This window comes from Doryrhamphus excisus, linkage group LG14, assembly GCF_037039965.1.
Source record: "Doryrhamphus excisus strain RoL-2023G ecotype Guam linkage group LG14, RoL_Dexc_Guam_v1.1, whole genome shotgun sequence".
Classification (NCBI taxonomy): Eukaryota; Metazoa; Chordata; class Actinopteri; order Syngnathiformes; family Syngnathidae; genus Doryrhamphus; species Doryrhamphus excisus.
In genome coordinates, this window is record NC_136370.1 from 8133344 (window position 1) to 8158315 (window position 24972).

At 39.8% G+C, this 24972-nt stretch overlaps 2 protein-coding genes across 5 annotated transcripts in view; one reads left to right on the forward strand and one right to left on the reverse strand.

Moving 5' to 3' along the window:
* Positions 1-510: 510 nt before the first annotated feature.
* wars1 (tryptophanyl-tRNA synthetase 1) lies at positions 511-6452 on the reverse strand. Its single transcript, XM_058091473.2, has 11 exons — positions 6306-6452; positions 5915-6035; positions 5619-5823; positions 4761-4869; positions 4484-4603; positions 4234-4416; positions 4053-4153; positions 2949-3061; positions 2706-2879; positions 1781-1921; positions 511-1129 (listed from the first exon to the last, which is right to left on the reverse strand). The coding sequence occupies exons 1-11, from the start codon at positions 6332-6334 to the stop codon at positions 971-973; spliced, it is 1455 nt and encodes a 484-aa protein (XP_057947456.2). The 5' UTR covers positions 6335-6452; the 3' UTR covers positions 511-970.
* A 225-nt stretch (positions 6453-6677) lies between these two features.
* Positions 6678-24972, forward strand: part of wdr25 (WD repeat domain 25) — a 59156-nt gene continuing 40861 nt past the window's right edge. For 3 of the 4 annotated variants that reach the window (XM_078796264.1, XM_078796265.1, XM_078796261.1), the window contains exons 1-4: positions 7035-7767; positions 15574-15721; positions 23188-23318; positions 24123-24293. In XM_078796264.1, the coding sequence (XP_078652390.1) occupies positions 7183-7767; positions 15574-15721; positions 23188-23318; positions 24123-24293 (1035 nt within the window). In that variant the 5' untranslated portion in view covers positions 7035-7182. Of the gene's footprint in view, positions 6749-7034; positions 7768-15573; positions 15722-23187; positions 23319-24122; positions 24294-24972 lie in introns of those variants that run through there. The other variant, XM_078796262.1, reaches the window with a different exon arrangement.

Genomic DNA, 24972 nt, shown 5'->3' on the forward strand with positions numbered 1-24972 from the left:
TGTCTCCATGTGAAAAGTAGGAATTGTTTAACATATCTTGGCAGAATTTTATCATAATTTTATACTTAGAAGAGGCCACACCAAAAGTTTGTCTTTGCTTGTAACTTCAGTTGAATGCACATTTTCAGTTTTTCTAGGATTTCCAAGCGTACAAAGATGCAGCAAATTCTACTTTCTGTTTATTTGAACCAAAGCATACATATAATAAACATTTTGTGTTCGGAGTGCCCCTCAATGCATCTCACCATTTTGTAGTGACAATGATGAAGTTTTGTTTTGACGCTGAAAGGACTAGAGACTCAGTAGCTTCATTGTTGATGTGTTTAGGTCAGAATAAAGTTAAAGGTCAAAGTAAAGCGTCTGGCAGTTCAAAAGTAATGCATCTGTATCACAAAAATGCCTCTTTGAAAAAAATCACATCGGCAATACTTTCTCCCATTGTATCGCTGCACGTCCATTGTTGTGTATGTGTTCCACAGTGGATGAAGATAGTAATAATATCATGCTAAGTGGTATTCCGACATTTTATTGCAATCATTTACAGCCGTTTACCTGGGGTGATGTGTAAAAGGTTGTTAAATATCAACACTGATGCTGGGATGCGGCATATTGTTCTGGACAGGTGGGTAGTTCAAGTATATATATATAAAAAAGACACATTAAGACACGGCATGCCTGTTGATGACATGATTTAGTGCCCTTGAGAAAGGTGACAAGTAAAGGTCCCTTAAGTATTCTGATTTGACAATAACAATAACTGTCCTACTTCATATTTCCCAGTTTTAAATAGTCAGGTGATGCATGACAAGCAGCAAGAGGTCATTGCAATGCTTAATATGACACAGAGGCACATGTCATTTGACAGTACAGTGTAAATGACCACTTTGCCAACCCACATAGACGCCAAACTGTTGTGTTCCTTCTGCCAGTAATAACACAATTTGCCATTATATTTGTTATTTAAAGCAAGCTAGAGTTTAAAATTGAGAGGCCTGGGTGTCATGAACTGCTTTACAGTCTCATCCGTGATTTGCTTGCGTTGCTCCTGATGCTTGGCAATAAGGGGCTGCAGAGTTTCGATCAAAATCTTCTTCAGTTCTCCGGTTAGGAGTGCACCACTTGTGTAGTCCTAAAAAAAGACAGAGGAGGAGTTGACGGGGAGGAATGTGATGAGGATGCAGCAGGAAGGAATGATAAACACAATGTATGATAAGTTCAAGGACGGGAATAGTTTTTTCACTCCCATGGTACAGCTCTGTAGAAACCAGAGTAGGAACGTGCAATTAAAACAATAGAAATACCATCCACTTTTTACCATCTATGGCATGGCATTGTTGGAAAGTTTGAACATTTCCTGTTTTCTGCATCTTTGGTGTCATTTTACATTCAAGAACTTTAAATTAATAAATGTTTTTTCATTAAATAAACCCAGTACTTGAAGATTTTTCTGTGAGGTCTCCACAGCGGGGACTTGAATTTTCTTGCATTTAAATTCATCTACAGCATTATGTTAGAAGAAACATCATATGGGTTTGTGTTGCAGGCCTGCCCATAATTAGTTTTGTACATTTTAAAAGAAAAAATAGTTAATTTGGCTTTCTTTATGGTCAAGGTGTGTTTTGAAATGGTTGTATTATCATTTATATGCCAAAGAACATATGCTCTACGGTATATATTACGTGACTAGGAGGTTGCAGTTCTGTATACCGTAATAACATTTTTGCAGCATCTGTGTAAAAGAGGCGTTTCTAGTGTCAGCCATCGTCCCCAGCATTCTCACCTGTCTGATCTTCTCCAGTTGTTCGTCATCTTCCAAAAAGAAGCTCAAGTACATGAAGGAGACATCCACGTCTACATTGCCACCATATTTACGGTGTTCTTCCACTGTGTCTTTTCCCCCCGAGAAGGCATATTTGTTGATCTGGGAGTTATCACAAAACAAAGTTACAGTATATATTGTTGATATAACTATAAACTGCTGGTGGTAAACACAGCACCCATGTGAGCACTATTTAGATGTCATTGCCATTGCACTGCACAGTGGAACTTCAACATCAAAGGTCAAACACAATTTGTTCCAGAAAGCGGGTTTAGTGAAGTATGAGTATGCCAATGAAATGAGGGAAAGTCTGGAGTTTGCATGTTCTCCCCGTGCATCCGGGGACCCCGGTTTCCTCCCACATTCCAAAAACATGCTAGGTTATTTGGTGACTCCAAATTGTCCATAGGTATGAATGTGAGTGTGAATGGTTGTTTATCTATATGTGCCCTGTGATTGGCTGGCGACCAGTCCAGGGTGTACCCCGCCTCTTGCCCAAAGACAGCTGGGATAGGCTCCAGTTTCCCGTGCGACCCTTGTGAGGATAAGCGGTAGAAAATGAATGAATTATTGTCCAGCAAAATATCATAAAATAAAAAAATCATAACATGCCTACGTATTATCATAATTACCTTGAATGTGATTTCCCCTGCTGATTCTATTTATTTTGGAATGTGTACGCCCCCCAAGAAAGCCAAATAAAAAGCAAAACTTGCAACGTTAATTCTTCTTATGACTGCTGATCTAAGCTCTAGTGAAATATGTGGTCAGGTCAACTTTTTTAGTGACTTAACGACCAGCATCAGAGGCGTTTGACTTTAGAAGTTTTGAAGTTCCACCGTCAACATAAAAACAACCACTTCAAAGAAATTCACCCTTCGCTGACCTTGTTTTTGATCTGCTTGGCAGTGTCTGTGAGAAAGATGGAGGAATTGGCATCGCTGGCGCTCATCTTTGTCTGCGCCCCCTGCAGGGCTGGGAAGAAGGTAGAGAGCAACAGAGCTGGTTTGGGATAGCCGAGTCTCGGAGCGACGTCACGTGTCATTCTGAAGTAGGGGTCCTTAAGGTGGGTGAGAGTTGCAAAATGTAACAAATGATTCCATAATTGTTTGTGTAATGCTGATTTCACCTGGTCTATGGCACACGGGATGAGACACTGGATGTCCTTTTTGTCCCCGAAAATGTGTGGGAAAGAGTTACTGAAGGATGGGGCCGCCTGGATGGCTGGGAAGCTTATCTTTCCTGGATAGATAACAAATAATTTAGTTTACTACTTAATATTAAAATACTACTAAGAGTTGAGGAAAATATTCTTTGACTCTTGGGCCAAGTACTCAAAATCAGCTGGTGAGATAGGAGACTTTTGTGATAGTATCACCATCATAAGGCTGGGCACACTATGTATTTATGTTCATTAAACAACCACACACATAGTGTTTTCAGGACACAATTAGTATAATGTCAACAAGTGAGACTTGAAAATATTAGTATGTACCCCACGGATGTGATAAAGATGTAATTATACATTTTTTTCACCCAAACTGCTTGCTCCTAAATACGTATTCATATGTCTTTTATGGGGTTTTTTTTGCACAAGAGGTGATGATGCAACTCTACAATAGAAGAGAGCATGTTTGATGCAGTTTTAAGCAACCACAATGTGGCAGAAGTGCATTTTATAAGAACTCGGCCTGCATCTCTCCCATTGAAATATATGCTGCACAGCAACCAGGAAGTGAAAAGGCATCTGGCTGTGTTGCGCGAAGGCAATTACGCATTGAAGGGAAATCGTAATGCGTGCATGTGCACATAAGAATATGCACAAAGTGCAGTTGCAAATGTGAAAATTGTAAATAGTTCATAGAGGTACATTTGTGTAAAAAAAAAAAAAAAATCATGTAAAACCATTTTTGTGTGTTGTTTATATTGTGGCATTGTTGTTAAGACATTTTAGCTAAATATCCAATTTATGGCTAAATTTGTGTCAAAGTGAAAGTTATGCTTGAAATGTATATATGCTGAAACTTACCCATATTCTACTGCTGATTAAAGATGAGAGGCTAATCTGTTTTTTGTATATACCATGTCTACATAGCCCAAGAAAACAATAGTGTGTGCCTTAAAAAAATAATGAAAATCATCAGAAATGGCCAGTAATAAGACATTTGAAAAATGGCTGGGATTCAATGAGTTAATATAAAAGTTATTTTTTTCCACTCTCCATGAGCCTTACCAATGCAGTCACTGTCCGTAAAGCCAAAGATACCTTTGACTTGATTAAATGTCACATGCTTTTCAACCTTAACCACGTTCCTGTAGAATTCAGGTGAAGCTCTATGGGCACAAGAAACAAAACAATGTTAAATGAAGCTGATTTACATAACGTAAATTGGACGCATGTCATGTGTTGTTACCCCATATAGTCGAGATCAGAGAAGATGAAAGTCTTGTTGATGTCGAAACCACAGGCAATGATGTCCTTGGCGTTCTCCACGGCAAACTGGTGGCACTGTTCTAGCGTCAGATCCTTCCACAGGTACTTCTCATCATCGGTCAGTTGGACCACCAGTGGGATGTCGAACACATCCTGCAGCCATCTTCAACAAAAGACGTGTGCTATTGTCTGTTCCCAACTCTATTCTACTTATTAGCATCAGCACTCACTTGGTGAAGATGAAGGGGATGAGGTGACCGACATGCATGGCCTGTGACGACGGGCCTCTGCCAGTGTACAGGAAGAAGGACTTCTTCTTCTCATACGCATCCAGAACTTGATGCATGTCTCTGCAAGTACAGCGAAAACACCAATGTGACTTGATTCAACAGCAATGTGTCACAATCCTGTGAGCGATGATCACATTCGTGGAAAAGGTCAGCCTGCTGAATCACAACATATTCCGGTAAAATTTATATAAGTTACAGAAGTGGGAAAAAGGCTAACCTGTGTGAGAAGAAGATTCCCCGACGAAGAAAATGGTGCGGTTTCTGTCCTGACACTCTCTCTATTCTGTCCACCAGTTCCTGGTCAACTTTACTCGTGCCAAACCTCACTAAGGAAATAATGCAGGATGAGAATTAGACAAGCTGTCATAACACAAGGAAATATTAGGGTTAATGAGAAATGGAACCATTTTATGAGACTATTTTTGCATTATTACAGGAAAAAAATAAGATGTGCAAAGTGGTATTAACAAAGCCAGCATTAATAACTCACATTTATTATGTTATCACTTATCATGTCTACTACATTAAATACGAGTAGAATGGTGACTATAGGGGTGTTATTGCTTGTCCGCAGAGCTCAAATTCATTTTTTAGCAGGTCGAAAACAAGTTTTCTATCCTCCCACTATGAAAATATTCCATATTATTAAATCCTACTTTGTGAAAATTCAGTTATCGCGGTTGAGTGTGGAATCAATTAACCGTGATAAACAAAGCAGGGCTGTAACATTACAAAATAAATAGGAATAGTGTAAATTATGTTTTTCTGTGGAAAAAAAGAGTCACGTTACCAGATCAGTCAACATATTGCAAGAAAATAAGTTCAATCTTAATATTATGAGATAAAAATGCTATGAGATTAGAGTTACAATGTTTTGAGAAAAAAGTTTTAATATTACAGATTATTTGCAGGGTGAAAGTACAACTCTCTGTGAATATTACCACTTTATTATCACTACGTTATGACAAAATTTGAGTAAATAATTCATTTCAGTGTGACCACTCCTTGGACTTGTACGTTCCATTGTAATACATACATTTATATCTTTTTTGCAGCAGCTACTTTTTTAACTTACCAATGAGTTTGTCGTAATCGACACCCTTAGCGTTGCTGGTTGTGACATTCCACGGGTTAACTTCATCATCGCAATCATCTGCTACGGAGCCATTCTCTGCTGAGTTTTCTGAGGGTGGACAGCCAGGTTTGTATTCCTGACCTGTCAACTGTTTGTAGTCCATTTTCAACTTTAGCAGCAACTGGATCGCGGCGTCAACTTCAGCCTGAAGAAACACAAACTCTATTAGAATTATCTATTAGAATTACTATTTGAATGCTTTGTTTGTTGTTATCTTGGTGTGTATGGCCACTTACTTTCTCAGCTTTTGCAGATTTTAAGGTCCTCACTTTGTCTCCTTGTTCTGACAACTTCTCATAGAGCTCCATGGGACTCTTGACTGCTTCCCCGTCTCCTTTGCAATCTGTCATCCTCAGACTTGTCAACAAATTGACAATAATTAGTCTTCCTCCTACATAAGTGCAACATTACTGTACGTATCTCCACCCATTTAGGAGAAGGTACCTCCCCATATGCGATCATTACACAGCAGTCACACACCCAATTTAGCTAACTATTACGATTGTAGCTCAGCGTCACTATCGCTATCTAAGATAACGATTTTAAACATAATTACACTGTTATTATACATAGTATATACTCCATATGCTAACCTTAAATAATATGAAATGTCGTTAGTAAACATACCGTGTGAACGCAACAGACTGGTCACTCATTGAACTTGCATCAGCATTAGAGCCTCCTCTTGGTGTTTGGTTCTAAGTCTTCCCGGTAAATGTGCATCGCTCTATGGTTCCGGTACCAAATTATGAGCGCGTTATATCTCTTTTAAACATGATCATTGTTAGCCATTAAAGTTTTATCACAAATAAAAAATATTGAAAAATATAAATATTTTGATGTCTAATATATCAGAATTCAAGGTTACACTTCAAATGGGGACATGTTTAAACTGAAAACCCATATCGGAAGTTTTCAAAATAAAAGCATATTATTTACCGATGTCGACAGACCACACCGGAATGCCCAAAAGGAAACTGCGTTTATTGTGAAACATCGATCATTTGTATGTTTTTAAAGATGTTTTTGTTCTCATGTTTCCCTTTTTGACGGTCTGGACTTCGTTTGAGGTTAGAACTAAAATAGTAATAGTAATATTCCGTCTGTGCACGTGTGTACGCTAGCACCTAAGCTAGCTACAGCAAAGTAGTACAGTGTAAAAGCGACCGAGTGAAGAAAACATCTATCTGAAATTGATTTCCCGTACGAATTGTACGTTAATTAATGTAACGCCATTGTTGACAGCTTCTATTAGCTATCTTATCGTGTCTTTTCCACGTCTTATTTTAAGTAGATAACTATAACATTATTGTCTGCTTATAGTGTGTATATTATGACATGCCCAGCCATTGATTTGAATTACAGGACTAAATATAAGAATTTGTTGTGTAATTGTTAGATGATATTTTTTGACACGCATGTTTATCTTTTCTTGTCGATATATAAATTGACCACTAGATGTCACCTCTAGGACATTCTTGAATCAGCACACTGTTGAGTGAAAATGTCCACATTAGTGGCCTATGAGGACTCTGAGTCTGAGGATGAATCCAACGACCAAAAAGGATCCGTGGTTGTCCAGGAAGAATCTTGCAGGCAGGGAGACGAACAAGCGAGGGTGACACCAAACCCTGAAAGGACAGAGTTGGATTATCACCAGCACATGTCAGAAAAAGACAATAGATCTTTACAAAAGAAGAGCTGTTTACCTGCACCTCAGCAGAAGATGTTTGGACTGCAAACGCTTCCTTTTATGCTGCCAAGTGTTCCCACTAACTCCAAAAGACCCTCCACAGTCCCATCTGGTGTCAGACCCTACATTCCCAAGAGGCAAAGACTTGTCACTTGTGGAGAGAAAGAAGATAATCCCACACAGAGAGTCCACAACAAAGATGGCCAAATTCTCTCTGAAGTGTCATCGCAAGTGAAGCTGCATCTTTCTCAAAAGCCTGCTGCTGCTGCTGGGATACCAAGGAGGCTTCTTCTGAACGTTGAAGGCCACCAGGGTCCAGTAAACACGGTGCAATGGTGTCCAGTTCCTCAGAGGAGTCATCTATTGCTGTCTGCCTCCATGGATAAGACATTTAAGGTGGGTAGTGACACGTTTCATTTTGGGAAATAAACACAATCATGACATGAAGCCCTTAACGTTAAGATCCTGCCTTGATTGATATCGGGTTGAGCAACAAATTCTTATGTTTTGATGTAGATGTGCAGAATTAGTAAGGATAAATCCTTTGCAACTGTCAATCATGTGTCTAATCTCAGTTTTTATGGTATTGAATGAATGAATAAATAACATAAAAACAGCTTAGCATAAAAATAAAAGTTGCCGTGGTAGACGTTCTCTACCAAAATACACAGTACCTGCAGAGTGGACATGGCATCTGTAAAGCTAATGATGTTTATGTTGATGGTGACGTTTTCAAGACATGCTACATAGACCCCCACAAATTAGGAACAAAATAATCTTTGTACATGAATACATAAACAGTCATGGCCACCATAATATTGGTAATGAAACAACATAAGATTCAGTTCATATAACAAGAACCCTGTAATACATCTTGGCATGATTAAGATTATATTTTTCACTATTTTCTGAATTTTGGCGTGAGATTCAGGAAATAGTTATTACAATAGGATGTATTGCAGGGCTGTAGTATTTCTATTTATCGTATTTATCAATGTATTTTGAGATGTATGCCAAGTGTAATAATGGGCGCCAATCGTTTACCTGACATTCAGTCTAAATGGTGTGCTGTGACACAATAACTGCTGCTATGCCCCCTCAATAGAGAAACACACCACACCACCTTTCCATAGAATCATATCAGTCATTGTCAGTACAATGTGTGTCAGCACCCAGGGGACCATTTCATATCTCTTGGGTTATTGCCCCCATCCCTTTCTTTATTCCATTCCAGAAAAAATGGCCGGGAAAGGTCAATAAATGCAGGTGTCCAAAACAGTTGCTAAGAGATCTTCCGCATGAATAACCATTAAAATATGCATAAGATCGTTTGCATATTAAAATACAGCAGCAGATAAAAGCAGCAGCCGCAGAATCGCTTCTCGTGGATTGGTGTTGTCTGGAGCAGATGGTGGCGAGATGAGGGGAAAATAAGGTTTGGTTGTTTTGCATGCAACTCTTGATTGCACTCAGGCTGTCTAACCAGGACCAACTCTTTTTGTTTTTTCAGCATAGGAATAAATTCATTTTTCTCCGACAGAACCCAGAGATCCTCATAATGCTCGGAACAATGTTACCAATTCAATATTGCCACTTTCAACCGTTAACCCAAATTGACCCCAAAATGTCTGAATGCATTAGTGGAAAAGTGCAACCAGGTTGTGCATTTATTGTTTAAAATAATGTGTGAACAGACATATGTCTTTCTTTATTAAAAATATATCATGGCATTTATTAAATTGTAATTTAATAAATGTAAATAATAATTTATTCAATTTATTAAAATTTACAAATAATAAATCTAAACTTACTGTGGAGTGCAAATGGTTTGTCTATATGTGCCCTGTGATTGGGTGGCGACCAGTCCAGGGTGTACCCGCCTCTCGCCTGAAAACAGCTGGGATAGGCTCCAGCACCCCCGGTAGCGGTAGAAAATGAATGAATGAATAAACTTACTGTGCTTTCAATGTCCACTGCAGTCAACCACCAGGGGGCGATAACAATCCATAGGTGTTTCTGTCGACTTTCATCCATGTACAATATTATATCTATTCTATCTTATATCTATTTCAAGCATCTTGATGTACTTTTACTGTGAACTTTGAACAATCAATTCATATCATATTGCTATATATTATTATTATTAGGCTGCATGGTGGTAGAGTGGTTAGCGCACAGACCTCACAGCTTGGAGACCAGGGTTCAATTCCACCCTCAGCCATCTCTGTGTGGAGTTTGCATGTTCTCCCCGTGCATGCATGGGTTTTCTCCGGGTACTCCGGTTTCCTCCCACATTCCAAAAACATGCTAGGTTAATTGGCGACTCCAAATTGTCCATAGGGACTGGGATAGGCTCCAGCATCCGTTGCGACCCTCGTGAGGATAAGCGATAGAAGATGAATGAATGAATATTATTATTATTAATATTATGAGGCATGTTGCACCTCATCCTATATGGAAGAACTTGAATGTTGAAATGTAATAATTTATACAGCATAATGACAGAAATGCAGCAATTGTTCCAACAATCCTAAGGCCGGCACTATTAAGAAGTAACAGTTGTGCCTCTGCTTTGTTCCTGGCCGAGGACACACATAGTCTGTGAAGTCTTTACATCTTTCCACTTCGGACCGCGCACAATTAGTCTTCACGCCTGTTGGGCCTCACCATCGCCATGGCAACGGCAGGTGTAAGGCAGCAGTTTTAAGTTGATAACAGGAATACTAATTTAGTTTTAATTACCCTGAGCCATTTAGAAAGCAGATTAGCCAATGAGTCATCAGGAAGGATCCGCTCAGAGAGTCTTAGCAAGTGGCCGACAAAAGCAAGGAGGATGTACAAGGAGGGGCGGGGGTGCGAATACGCGTGTCTTGCATTGTATGGAATGTTTGTTTGGTTTGTTGTTGTCTCTTTTATTAATGCTGACATTCAAGAGAGGAATATTTGGTGGCCTCTGGTGCTGTTATCATCAGATAACTATTTTAAGTACAGTATTACAATTTTTAACATACCGCATGCGTGAATATACTCATTCATCCACGTCAACTGGACTGTTGAGGTTGTCTCAGAAGACATTTGACCTCTTAGCCAAGCAGGCTCCACCAGTTTAAAGCTCAAAGACCAGATACTGTAGGGCAGACTATAGAGCTGTTCTATCTAGTCTTTGACATGTTGCACATCGGGAAAAAATGAACTGGATGTCAAGTTTTAACATTCCAAATATTCATTTGGGTGTAAAAAGAAGTTAACCACTCTATAGTAACACTCGATGGACACTGGGTAAGGGAAAATAGGGTCTTGCCGACTGCAAGCAGCACCATCGCATTAATGTCACAAGAACTCCGTGTCAGAAAAAAAACGAGCGTGCAGAGCTATTATAATATGTGTTATTAATGTGAGATATTTTCTATGACACCCTTATTTTGTTTACTCACTTAGATGGTATATGGCGAACAGAGCTCTTGTTTTGAAGGCTGGACGTGTGTTGTGTGTGTTGAGACCGTTTTTTGATGGAACTGGGTACAAGAATGAGAAAATGAATGCTTTCATGAACAAGTGTAACACAGTGTAAACACACTCCTACACATAGCCTAACTAAGTTAACCCAGCTTCTGTTTATGCACTCCAAGAGATGAGTCTTGAATTTTTGTATTTTTTTTGCCACCTTTCACTGGTGTGTCAGGTCGCCATTATGACATGTTCAGTTTGGGGGGAGACAAATGAGTGTGTATGAGGAGATTCCACCATGATTAAGCCGCCCATCAGGAATATACTTGTCACGATCGGGTAAGTCGGTGTTGCGTTGAGACCCCAGGATACAGAGAGCAGGACCAAAATGCAGATTAAAAAAAATATATTTGAATGATACTTGAGCTATGCAGCAAGCAAACAGACAACAACTACCAAACAAGCCAAACAAATGACTATGAAGCCACAAAAGAAAGAGCACAAACCTGAACTAAATAGGGAGTATGAAATTAGAGGCAGTACGTGAAATGAGTAAGGATAGAGGGAACGGAAGGGAACAAGAAAGGAAGTAATACAAAATAAGAGCATGGATACCGGAACAGAGGCAAAGAAGGAAACTAAAAGAGCTGACAATACTTCCCCAACGGTCCTTCCTTCCCTTCATCTCATTATGTCATGAGATTCTACATTTAACAGTAAATTCCATTCTGTTTTGCAATTCCATCTGCGATTCCGTTAATGTTAAAATCATAAGGCCCTGTGTTTGTTGTTTTTAATAAATAGGGATTTGGCAAAGTTTAGCTACCATTGTTAGCTATCATTGGTTGTATGCCCTACCACTCACTTCTGTGAGACTACATTTGTGTATGTGCATGTACAACAGCTGCGAGGAAGTGCTGAGTGATAGTCATGAACATTTCATTGGTCAAACAAAATTATTAGAATTCAGAATTTAACTTAGAATAGTGAGAAATATAGAAACTTATTTGTTCAATAAGGTGTTTTTAACCTTTTTTGGTGACTTAATCTAGCTGGTGGTGGTGTTTTTTTTTGTTTTTTGATATATAAAGAAGTATAGTGTGGAGCCGGAAAGGGACAGCACCTTACAACCATTCATTCATTCATTCATTTTCTACCGCTTTTTCTGACAAGGGTCGCGGGGGTGCTGGAGCCTATCCCAGCTGTCTTCGGGCGAGAGGCAGGGTACACCCTGGACTGGTCGCCAGCCAATCACAGGGCACATATAGACAAACAACCATTCACACTCACATTCATACCAATTTGGAGTCGCCAATTAACCTAGCATGTTTTTGGAATGTGGGAGTCCCCGGATGCACAGGGAGAAAAAGCAAAATCCACACAGAGATGGCAGAGGGTGGAATTGAACCCTAGTCTCCTAGCTGCGAGGTCTGTGCGCTAACCACTCGACCGCCGTGCCGCCCCTTTACAACCAATTCAATATCAATTCAAACGTTACTATTACTGTTTTAGCGTGGAAAGGAGGGTTTTTTTCAAATAAGGACTAAACATGGATGATTTTGCAATGTACTGCAATTGGCCGGCGACCAGTCCAGGGTGTACACCTCCTTTCGCCAGAAGTCTTTGTTTATTATTACAGTTACTTCAACTATATTAAACTGAGCAGCCAGGACAGTGTTTATTTTCTTTTTACATCGCAATAATTTCTGGTTCGCTGGTTGTCATCACAATTTTCCTCTTGAGTCATTACTGGTATCCTTCACTGGAGGCATCACTGAAAAAAACTGAGAAACTGCACTTTGTTTCCAATGCTGTGTGAAGAGACATAGTTAATAATGAAACAGAAGCAGAGAGACATCTGCACTGTGGTGCCTCATAGATCTTCAAAATTTTCACCTCTTAAAAAATGCTTCCCATCATGAGCCATACATCCTTTGAGCATCGCACCTGACAAGACCACCCACTTTTATCATTCAGGCAGAGTTTTATATGGGGGAACTTTAGCCTGTCAGACCAGAGAATCCCATTCCTGTAAGTAACAGTAAGCCTGATGAAAAACTTGTCACTTAATGCTGTATAGACGCCGTGCCTCCTTTGCCAAAGTGTTTGAAGCCAAGTCGGCACAGCAATTAAGAAAGACAAAAGATCAGCACTTCTGTCATAAATCATTGTCTGCTCGTCGAGCCGCTGTATTTGCAGTCTGCTATCACATTTCATGCCAGCGAAGTGTTAGATCGTAAAGCTGCAAAAAAACAAGGTAGATAAATGCTTTCCTCCTATGTGATCAGAGGACCCCTTGGGGCTATTAAACGATTGTATTGCACTGGGAATCGCCTTCTTGGCATATTTACTTTAATCACAGTGGTTGTTACACTTCAATCCTGCAATTAAGACTGATGTTGAAGTTTAATATTCCTATTTAGTCCTTTATATTTCCTATTTACTTGTCTTCCGTTATGTGTTTTAGATATAATGCACATTGTAAATTGCTATATGCATTTTGTATTTAATAAGAGTAGTGATATAACTGTTTTATTGTGTTTTTCTGACTTACTATTCCTGTTCCTGGTCTCTGTCCAGGGACAAGAGCTGCCGCAGCGTTTTTCACAGAAATGTCATGCACATTTCACAATCACTTTTAGCAACATATGGCATTGTTATTCTTCATTCATTCATTCATTTTCTACCGCTTTTTCCTCACGAGGGTCGCGGGGGGTGCTGGAGCCTATCCCAGCTGTCTTCGGGCGAGAGGCGGGGTACACCCTGGACTGGTCGCCAGCCAATCACAGGGCACATATAGACAAACAACCATTCACACTCACATTCATACCTATGGACAATCTTATTATTTTTAATTCCAATAGCATTTACATATTTAATACAGAGTAGAGGTTCAGTCGTGATTAGTGACTGTAATAGTTTGTGTCTGTCTGGCTTCTGTGTTCTCCTGTGCCTGTTCTCCGTACAAGGGCACAAGCGGTTTTCATAAAAATGTCATGCACAGGACCACTATATTCTGACAGATTGTGTTCTTTTACTTCTTTTCCAATATGCTATTGATATTTAATACAGAGTCAAGGTTCAATTGCAAAATAAAGGATGTTATTTAATAATTACGGCTGTTAATTAAAACATTAAAAAAAACCTGCCTGTGAGGTATTGGTGACGTGTGCACTGTGCGCCTGTCAGTCAATTCACCACTGTGCATGGTGCGCTTCGATTGCGCCAAGAATAGAACAGATCGGAGCTGGCGAGCTTTCAGTGCACTTTTGGCATGCTGTTTGTCACAAAATTTTCACTGCGCCAAGCTGAAAATGTGGACACTTTCCCCTGATGGGCTGCCACGGCCATCTCGGCGCAGCCCAGTGTACCCGACAAAATTACCACTGCGCGGGGTGTGCCACGCTCTGCCACCCTGCGCCACGAAAATAGACCACAATTTTTTTTTAAACGGCACATGACAAAATAAATATTGACAACTTATACAAAAATCAAGAGCAAGGGTCGCGCCCATATACTGTTGGGCTGTAGCTTATACTTCACACACTCTATTACGTAGACAAACGCACACAAACACTCTTTTACACACACTTTGTCACACTTTTCTTAGTCTGGTGACTTCAGCGACGTGGAAATATGACACCACGGCTCTTTCACCATTCAAATTTCAATATTGTTGTAATATTTGACAACCACAGCAGCTCAAGCACAAATGCTAATAAATCGCAAAAAAAAAAACAAAACCTGCTGGCATTTCAGGGTCAACGCACTCCGTGACAACTCAACTCAGCGACAGTAGATACAAATAACTTTGGTCTTGTCGAGATAGCCCATATACGTATCTGCCAGTGTTGTCTTTCTCATGTCTGCTTGGATTCCCATTCCTGTTCCTGTACAAGCGGTGTTTCGAAAACATTCTTTCAAGATGCAGCATTCTTGACACCGCATTTTGTCTTTAAATCCCTTTAGTGGTCTTTTTAGTATTCTTTTAGGAATCATTTCATTGGTTTGTGTACAACTGCATGTTCCTATTCCTGCACAAGACTTTTAAGACCGCTTTTTGTCTTAATAACCTTCTAGAGATGTTTTTGGAGGAATTTTATTCACGTGTGTCTGTTTGGATTCCCATTCCTGTTCCTGCACAAACTACGTTTAGCAACGTTCTTCAAATGTCACACATTAGACTAGTTTTTGTCTTAATATCCTATTAGTGCTGTTTTAGTCGTCAATTTATTGGTTTACGTCCCAGCGTCCTGTTCCGACTGTTTTTCCATGCACACTAGTTGTTTTTAGTAGCATTTTTCATATAAAATGTCATGCTTACAAACACTTTTTGTTTCAGTATCCTTGTACTGCTGTTTTAGGAGTGATTTTATTGGTTTGTGTCAGACTTCCTGTTCCTGCTTTTTATGAAGAGCAGGACAGTGTTAACCCCAATTTTGCTATTCAGAGAGCACAGTGGTAGTGACTGCATATGGCTTTTTTTATTTTATTTTATTTTTTACAAATTTGCTTATGAATTCAGCCTAGCATCAAGTTATTAAAAATAACAGTAACAATATGTACATTATATCAGTTGTTGTTTCCATGTGCCTTGTACTTTGCCACACATCAGTCAGTGAGAGATTAATGTCCTCCTGCTATGTGGCCTACCTACAGTAAGTGGTTGCTGTCCTATCAGTTTATCCCCCCTGTGTCTCAAGATGGTCGCATTACATGCTAGTCCAGTCACTATGTATTTGTGATGTCTTGCAGGTGTGGGACGGAGTGGAGAGTGGACGATGCCTGAGGGTTTACACTTGCCACTCGGGAGCTGTGCGAGATGCCTGTTGGACCCCCTGCGGGCGACAGCTCCTCACTGGCTCGTTTGACGGCACAGCTGTGGTCACGGACGTGGAGACAGGTGAGCAGCACGCACTTGACAGGATTTACCTCTTGAAGTCCGAACTGGTTTATTTTATTGTAATATATAATAGTCTTTATAGTAGTTTTGCACAACTAAGGGCAAACCATAACTAAGGTCTCCTAGCTGTGAGGCCTGCATGCTAACCACTCGTCCACCGTGCAAATATGGGGAAATTTACAAATTTCCCCACTGAGGGACGAATAAAGGCATATCTTAGCCCTATGGACAATTTAGAGCCTCCAATTAACCTAACAAGCTTATTTTTTGGAATGTGGAAGGAAACCTTGAAATCATGATTAATTGGTTCCAGACCCGGTCGTAAAAATGAATTTCCATAAAGTAGGATTCCTTATTTATAAATGGAATATTTTCATAAGTACAGCATAGAAAACCTGTTTAACATTATTAGAGCCCTCTAGACACTTTGAGCAGTAACAAAATTTTTCCAGTACACACCTAGTGTTATTATATACAGACACAAACATCTGTCATGATTTGACCAAAGTGTGTTTTATGACACAATAATAGTTTGATGTAATTACACCACACTGCGATTAAAGCCATTTTTATTGTTGCACTGCGCAGCAAGCAACCGTTTTTGTTCCTGCATGTGTTCCCACTTTTATTTCATCACTTTGAACCAAATACTCTTCCGCATTGTGTTGTAGGTGGCCCTTTTGTGTGATCGTACAATGCATTTTCAAGGTGACATTTACAAGAGATCAATAATTTGGTTTGCTTTGGAAGTGGTTTGCCTCCCTTGCCAGACAGGCGGGCTGAGTACAAGTCATATAAGCCATATAAGACGCCCCTTTTCCATTATTTTCCTTGCTATAGACACATCCTATATACACACACAGATGTGTGGTGGTTCTACTATGTATAAATAAATACATGCGTGAGAGCCAGACGTTGGTTTCACAGCCCCCATGGTGTCTGCCTTGCCAGCGTCAACACTTTGCTGTGATGACGTGCTGCCGTTTGTCCTTCCCCTCTCAGCATGTTTGTCAATACTGCCAATAGGGCCTAAGGATAATAGCTTGGCTTGCACATTAAGCACACAGGCAGCTGCAGGGAAGAGGATCAATAATGGATGCATCACGGCTGGAGCAGCCGCCATGACCTTACAGTGAAGCTTCACAAGCCACAGCCATAACCACAGCCATAAACAAACAATGTTTATTTTGGTCTTCTGCCTTGATAGTCAACCAGCTCCTGTTAAGTTTTCTCAGGTGTTTAAGGGACGGATAAAAACTTCCGGGTCTGTGTCATTGTAACATTTGATGATACACAGTTCAAACAGACACAAACAACACACGCTGGTTTTAGCTTACCCTGTTGCTGTGGCTGTAAGTGGTTTACGTGCAGGCCACAGTTCGATTCCACCCTCGGCCATCTCTGTGAGGAGTTTGCATGTTTTCCCCGTGCATGCGTGGGTTTTATCCGGGGACTCTGGCTTCCTCCCACATTCCAAAAACATGCTAGGTTAATTGGCGACTCCATATGCAGTTTGAATTGCATGGGTGATTCCTTCATCACAAGCACAGGCATTACAGTTTGTTGAAGATTTAGTAGCAATATAGTCCATATCGGCCAACCCTACCAGGAAGTGTATCCTAACTTTTGATTGGTGTAGTACGATATATGCCAAAGAAGGATATTTAGAATCTCTGTGTAGGATCATTTGGAAGTGCTATTCCCGTTTTTTACTCGGCCGTTATCACATACATTACACCATTATCCTTTTAGGTTTCTTTTGTTTTAAAAAGAAAACACTTTTATGAGCATTGAGGTTTTTTTTTCTTGTTTCACATGGTGGTTGCTCACACATCAATATGCTAAAGAAGCCAGTTCAATTTAGCCTTATATCAATAAGGGAGTAGGGGATTCCTGCTCTGTTTCTGCACAATTGCAGTGTAATTGGATGTGGCTAAGACCCAGGCTCTGACTCTTTATAACTCTATAACTAATCCGACACCAGCAACGTACTGAGCTGCATACATAATTGGCCTCCTATTCATTTCAATACATATATTTGATACACCAAGGAATTTCTCATGAGTTAACACATCTACAAAATAATAAAGCTCTTAGTACGTACTGTATGTAGGTTCTTGCACACAAGTCTTTTATTACAGTGGATTTCCACATGAATGCTGTCTATTCAGGTCAGTTGGGCTCGCTTTGAAGAGATTATGTTTTTTCAATAACTGCTGCGAGTCAGGTTGGTCTCCTGCATGATGTGTGACCCCGCCCTCCCCCTAAAAAGGAATTATGAAGGACTGCGTGCTTCCAGAATGCTACACAGACCCATTTTATTCAGCCATCTTCACACTTGTCCCTGTGTCCAATTTCATTTGCGGCATTGTGTTTCCGCCCCCAGTTGGACCCAGGCAGGCTGTAATGGCCACAAGGGAAAAGAAAGGGAAAGAGGCAGTTAGACAAAGAGAAACAAAGCAAGAGTTGGGGAATTGGAGGAAATGAGTTTATTCTGCAGGGCATTAGAGCGAAGTGGCAGCTGTTGGTGCTGCACCTCGGACATGCTCCTTGGCAGGGTATGACGGAGGAAGATGTGCCAGCAGTTACCGGCTGCTTTGTATCAGCTTGTGTATGTGTGCACGACTTGAGTCATCTGGACAGATTCCTTCAGCCTCTGTGCAGCCTGTATGCTTCATTTTCACATTTTGTGCCGAAAGACTTTAAAGTGGGCAAAAGTACATTTTGGGTTTTTGGGGGGATTTGGTGATTCCACCACAGAAGGGTACCGGGGATGGCAAAGAGTCCACGTTTGATGATAACCAATAACCATAGAACAGAAAATGTAGCATCAAAAACTAAACGAATGCACAAATAACAAAATGTAACCCATAAAGTCTGAAGTAAAATTACACATGAACATGTTCAAAAAGTATTATGCTTTGGACTTTTAACCACATTAAACCAGTATACATGGGTTAATACCGGCTCCCCTAATGTACATGACTTTCTTGACACATTTCCTACATTTACTGCGTATATTGTGCCTATTTATATTTATATCTTTCAATCACATCTTCTCTTTCATAGGAAACGATTTATCTTTAACACCTCATTTGCACTGTGAGTGGGTGGTAGCAAACAATATGGCTGGATAATCATAGCCATGAGCGGTGCATACCAAGGGACAATCCATGCAGCAGCAGCAGGCACACAGCAAAGCATTTACTCCAAATGCCACCGGCAATGTGATATTTTGACCTACTTTGTAAGCAGAATTTTTACAATAGCTACACAGCGGTAGATGAATGAAGAAACTTGTGTCCTGCTGATCTCAGCTATATCCAACTAGTTGACAAAAACCAAGAAAATGCTTTGCTGGAGGTCCAGAGCACCCAGTTGGGAATTGTTTCCAGGTCAACATGTTCTCTAAGAATATAGTTGAAAATGGCAGAAAAAGATAAGATATTGTGTCCAGCTTACCCCCATTAAACTTACTTTGGGTGTTTAAAATACATATAGGTAAAAGTTGAATTTAATGTAGTAACCAGCATATATTTGTATCTACATACGCACAAAGCATTTGCATTGAGTTTCTCTTTTCCCAGTTTTTCCCATTGGAAGTGGTGTAAAGTGAATTTATTTGGTCCAAAGTCAAACTGTTTCCATGTGGAACTGTTGAAAAAATCTTTTAATATTATTAACTGTAGGCGGCACGGCGGTCTAGTGGTTAGCACGCAGACCTCACAGCTAGGAGACCAGGGTTCAATTCCCACATCTCTGTGTGGAGTTTGCATGTTCTCCCTGTGCATGCGTGGGTTTTCTCCAGGTACTCCGGTTTCCTCCCACATTCCAAAAACATGCTAGGTTAATTGTGACTCCAAATTGTCCATAGGTATGAATGTGAGTGTGAATGGTTGTTTGTCTATATGTGCCCTGTGATTGGCTGGCGACCAGTCCAGGGTGTACCCCGCCTCTTGCCCGAAGACAGCTGGGATAGGCTCCAGCACCCCCCGCGACCCTCGTGAGGAAAAAGCGGTAGAAAATGAATGAATGAATGAATGAATTATTAACTGTCAAAAAGACAACCAATTTAGCATTGTAAAATAAAACTAAATGAGGTAAAACTACTTACGTGGCACATAATTGGAAACAAGAAGGTGTTTGCAGAGTAACACTCTCTCCAATTATTTCGTAGGCATGACTCGATTTAAAATCATAATATATATATACATATAACTCTAAAAAAAACACACTTGTCTCACAAGATTTGCTTACATCTTTGTGGTTGTTCAACCTCCAAGTTTTGACTTTAGCAGCATATTTTTTGGTCAAAATTCTGCGACCTACGACTTTGGAGGTTCCACTATATGGAAAAAAATTAAACTTTAGGGGTAAGAAATGTATTAGAAACATCTCTCAACATGGAGCGGTGCACCATTCCCAACACAATCACAATCATTGTTAAATAACTGTGTCAATCAAACGTGCCGTGCATGTTTTTCCAGTTAATAACTAATGAGACACCTTGGTTGCTTTGTTTTGTTGACTTGTTAAAACAGAGCAATGTGTGCTGTGACAACACCGTGCTCGATTAATGAAGTGGAATATCCATTTCATCCCCGCCTCCCTCTTCCACGTTCCAGTCATCCTTAATGTCCCTTAGCACCATGATCTCCTTCCAAGGCTAGCGAGGGAACAACACATCACTGTGGTCTTCCCTTATCTTCCCCCTCTTGAGATAATTAATCTTTTCTTAATTAAAACATGACATGTCACTCTCTTATGAGGAGGCTGTTGATGAATTTTCAATGTACATGAGCGAGCTGTACCGCACGGCCGTGGCTAAGCCAATTAAGCTGGAAGTGCAAGTGCCACCAAACCCTGCCTGTTAAAAACTTTGGGTCGATGGAATTGAATTTTGGAGCGAGCTATAGGCCACCATTAAAATAAAGAATAGACAGGCCTCTTTGCTGTGTATTTACTGTTTCCTGCTTCTGTAAAAGCTTGATAGGAATATTCTGGAACAAGTGGTTAATGAAGTGAGTTTTGGTTTGCAAGGCCCGAGACTGTTTTGCATGTGGGCTTTGTTGTTTTTTTTGTTTGATGAATTTAATGAGGAGCTGTTGAGGCACGAGGTGCGCTGCTTTGCATAGCCTTTGACAGAGCTGCTGCCTCATAGTTTAGCTGCATTTTTTCATGGCCGACTTCATCATCACGCACAAAAACAAATTGATAGTCACGCCCCATCAGGTGTAATTACACCCAAGGTGTAAAAACAAACCCCATCAAATGTTTTTATTTTGTTTTCTCGGATGACATTTTTATATATTGATTTAGATAAGGCTGCCTTGAACCCAAACCTGGTTTTACATTCTGGTTCCCCCTCAACCTCCTACCTTTTTTTTTTATTCCTCGGACAAGACTGATCCACACAAAGCCACACAATTGAATTGTGCCTTTTTGTTGCCCCCGGAATGAAATGGAGTTGCAGAGGGCCTCCAGGGATTGAACAAGGTTTGATTTTAGTGCCAAAGAGCGGTCATGGACATATGTGAAACGCACAACATACGTGATCAAAAACTAAATGTGTCAGCCTGTAAATAGCTTTCTTCTGAGACATTTTTTTTGTGGCATTTTTTTTCAAATCTACAATACTCTGAAATCCCTGGGTTCAAACACAGTATATTTCAGACATTTGTTGACCTGTGATTTGGTGGATGAAAATAGACAATGAACGGTTAATTCTTTCCAGACCCGACCCTGATAAGTCAATTTCCGCAAAGCATTTGTTGCAGTTTTATTGAAAAATTTTTTTTATAGTTAAATTAAATTAACTATAGTTTATAGTTGGTATGAAGAAGTTTGGGCACCCCTGATAATTTTCAAGATTTTCCTTTATAAATCACTAGTTGTTGGGATTAGCCATTTCAGTTAAATATATCATCATATCATTAGTGCTAAAAGCATTCAAATCAATAAAACAAGGGTGCCCAAATGTAGGTACCTGCCTACGTTTGTTTAAATAATTATTGCACACTTTCTGTAAATCCTGTAAACTTCATTTCATTTCTCATACATTGCTGTGTTTGTCTGCTATATGATATATTTTAATGACTAATCCCAACAACCAGGGATTCATAAAGGAAAATCTAGAAAATTATAAAGGGATGCCCAAACATTTTCATACCACTGCGTTTCATACCAGAGCGTTTTCTCTAACACCGGCTCACTGTGACATCACAGTGAGCCTTGTCATCCTTATATGGGTGTGCCAGTGGTACAAGCTGTTAGTTAGTGGGTGGGCCGTAGGTGGCATAAATTAAAACAGACCATTTTGTAAATCCAAGGAAATACAGCTGGAATAGGTGCAGATTCTGGATGATCCAGAAAGATTTCTGTGTGGGTTATGATGTGTAGCTGCTGTAGGAGTCCACAACTCAATACAAAAGGCAGAAAATTAGCATAATAGGTTCCCTTTAATAGTTTATTTATTATAATGGTTGAATTCAGACTTTATGTCTTTATATGATGACAAATAACCGATGATGGCCACACAGTTTGAGTGGGAGATCTGCTTGGTAAATGAAGTACTTTTACTTTTGAAGTAATTTTTTAAAATTAGAACACAAATAGTTAACAGATTGCTGCAACATCGAAAATGAATTTATACTCTAATAAGTTAAGAAGGATGTATTTTTATTGAGTAAAATATTGATTTGTATTGTATTCTGTAAATTATATTACTTTGAATTAAAAAAGAAATGATTGAAGAATGTATTTCCCATGTACTGGTATTACTCCAAAATTAAATCCAGGTTTGTGTCAAATATTTCAAAAATCATTTGGACGATAAAGGCAAAACATAATTACCTACTTTCCCTTGAAATTACATAATTCCGAATTACATAATACGGTACACACACTCCTGGCCAATAGTACTCATAAATACAATTAAAAATATGCAGTTAATCCACGTGATTGGTATTGGCCGATCTCACTCATGGATGATCGGAAAACCCTGATCGCAGCAACCCTACATGCCGATCATCCTCCCTGTTTCCGTGGCAACTTGAGGCAGCACACCCTATTGCCTCACACATCAGAATAAGGACAGGAGCAGTTTGGCAGGTACAGCCAGAAAGAAAAACATGTTTGACTTTTTTTCATTTCAGACCGTCTGAGCTGAATTAATTTTCAACTTGTTTGCCATTTATGGGGAAATATTTCAGCAACTTCTGAACTTTTTTTGTGCAGTAAGTTCTGAATCTCATGAAACAAATGCCGAATTACTTCCCAGAACTTTCATGTTAAAAAGCTGACACACAGATATTTTAGAGTTTGGCTCTCCTTCCTGCATTATTCAGTAGACCCCCTACTGAGCAGAGCTGTGAAGATGTATTATTAAAGAAAGATTCATTGATCTTACGTTTCCTGTGTGTGTGTGTGTGTGTGTGCTTTTTCTCCGCTCTCTTTTTGGCGTGAAGGCCTGCAGACAGTGAAATCGGATAACCAGTTCAAGGTGATGTGTGTGGCTTCGCACCCCAGCAACTCAGAGGTGTTCCTGTGCGGAGGCTACAGTTCATTGGTCAAGGCATGGGACTCTCGCTGCTGCAAGGTCAAACATATTAACCTCTTTACACTACATCTATCACTTTTATTGAGTCCGCTTCACCTTCTGTGCTTTGACCTTTTTTTAAATCGAAGGCAGGTAGACTGTGAACACATCCTGCACAGTCCCACACACACACATACATACACACACACACACACACACACACTCAAACAAGAGAGTGTGTTTGCAAGACCACTGTGACCTGAACCTATATCTCACTAAAATGTTTCATACATGGGTCTGAAAGTGCAGGTTATCTCACTAATTGTGGAAAGCGAACATTGTGAACTCGTAAATTGAAGCTTGCAACCCAATAATGCTATTAAAGCTTAATGGGCTCTTTTATATGATAATCCTATTTACTCTTTCATAATCTAAATGCTCACAGTTCATTTTGACCCTCAGCCATTTCGGCTATAAGGCAAGATCCAGGAATGGCTTCTGCCAGCAGGTGTCAATGTAAATTGCAGAAAGAGGCTTGTGACCTCCATAAACAGGCGGTCCGTTCACTGGTCCATTACATTCAACAATTAGTGGGAAGTCAAGTAGTAATATTGCTGTATTTCTTCACAGTTACTGCCACTTTATTTACTCAACTACAGAGACCACCAAGCGTTTATTAGAGATGAGGCGTTTATTTTCTAAAGTGGATTACATAGCATATGATCTCTGGTGAAAGTCCCAAGTAAGTGTGCACACAATGGTTATTGTTGGTTTTGGTTATGGCAACAACCGACGTCAACATAAACGCACTGCATTTTTCATATGCTTTTATGTATTTTTTATATAGTGTATATTTTTCCCAAGGTGGTGAAAGTGTACAAGGCAGGTATCCAGCAGACTTTGGACATTCTCTTCCTGAGAGGTGGTTTAGACCTCATCACAAGCTCCGACTGTGTCAGCAGAGACTCTGCAGACCGTACACTAATTGCATGGGACTTCCAGACCACAGCCAGGGTCTCCAATCAGATCTACCATGTAAGTGTTGACAGATGCATATGCCATGTATGCATCAATTCAATTAACAACACAACATCACAAACTTACAACCATCACTCGCTTAAGTGCTTCCAGATCTGATTGCGGTAAGAGAATTTTTGCAAAGTAGGATTCAATATTAATACATTTAATATTTCTGTATTTAGAGCATACAGTAAAACATACTATATACCAATTTTGAGCCATGTAGACATGAAATAACACTGCTGTAGTTACACTTACAATATTCTTTGTTACACTACATGTGAATGCACGGGCTATGGGATCACTGCAGGGACACGAGGCGACCACGGATACATTGTATGTTAGCAAGCTAACTGGTTAGCCTCAAATGTATTTATTTATTATAAACTTAAGAAAGGGTTTCAAACAGAATAGGAAGAAAAACAAAGTAGAAGCCAAAAACCTACCACTTCCACACTGAATAGGAGGAGAACTTGTTTTCACATCATGTTGGACATGCTATGGCTGTCTCTCATGCAGTGTGGCGGCAATATAATGAAATGTCATGTCTCATCAATGTTTGGTGTCATTACTGACGCCTAGTACTACATATAACTTGTATCTCTTTATTTTTTTTACTTTTAATGGACCATAGTCAACCACAAAACAGTGATCATTAATTAATTATTGAAAATACTTACCAATACAATAGCAA

What these genes read in the sequence shown, in the direction of transcription:
- wars1 (XM_058091473.2), bottom strand. Translation starts at nt 6,334, where the DNA reads ATGAGTGACCAGTCTGTTGCGTTCACACG. An exon ending in CAGTCTGTTGCGTTCACACG is followed by an intron (nt 6,036 to 6,305) that starts GTATGTTTACTA and finishes TTTGTTGACAAG; the next exon opens with TCTGAGGATGACAGATTGCA. An exon ending in CGATTACGACAAACTCATTG is followed by an intron (nt 4,870 to 5,618) that starts GTAAGTTAAAAA and finishes TTATTTCCTTAG; the next exon opens with TGAGGTTTGGCACGAGTAAA.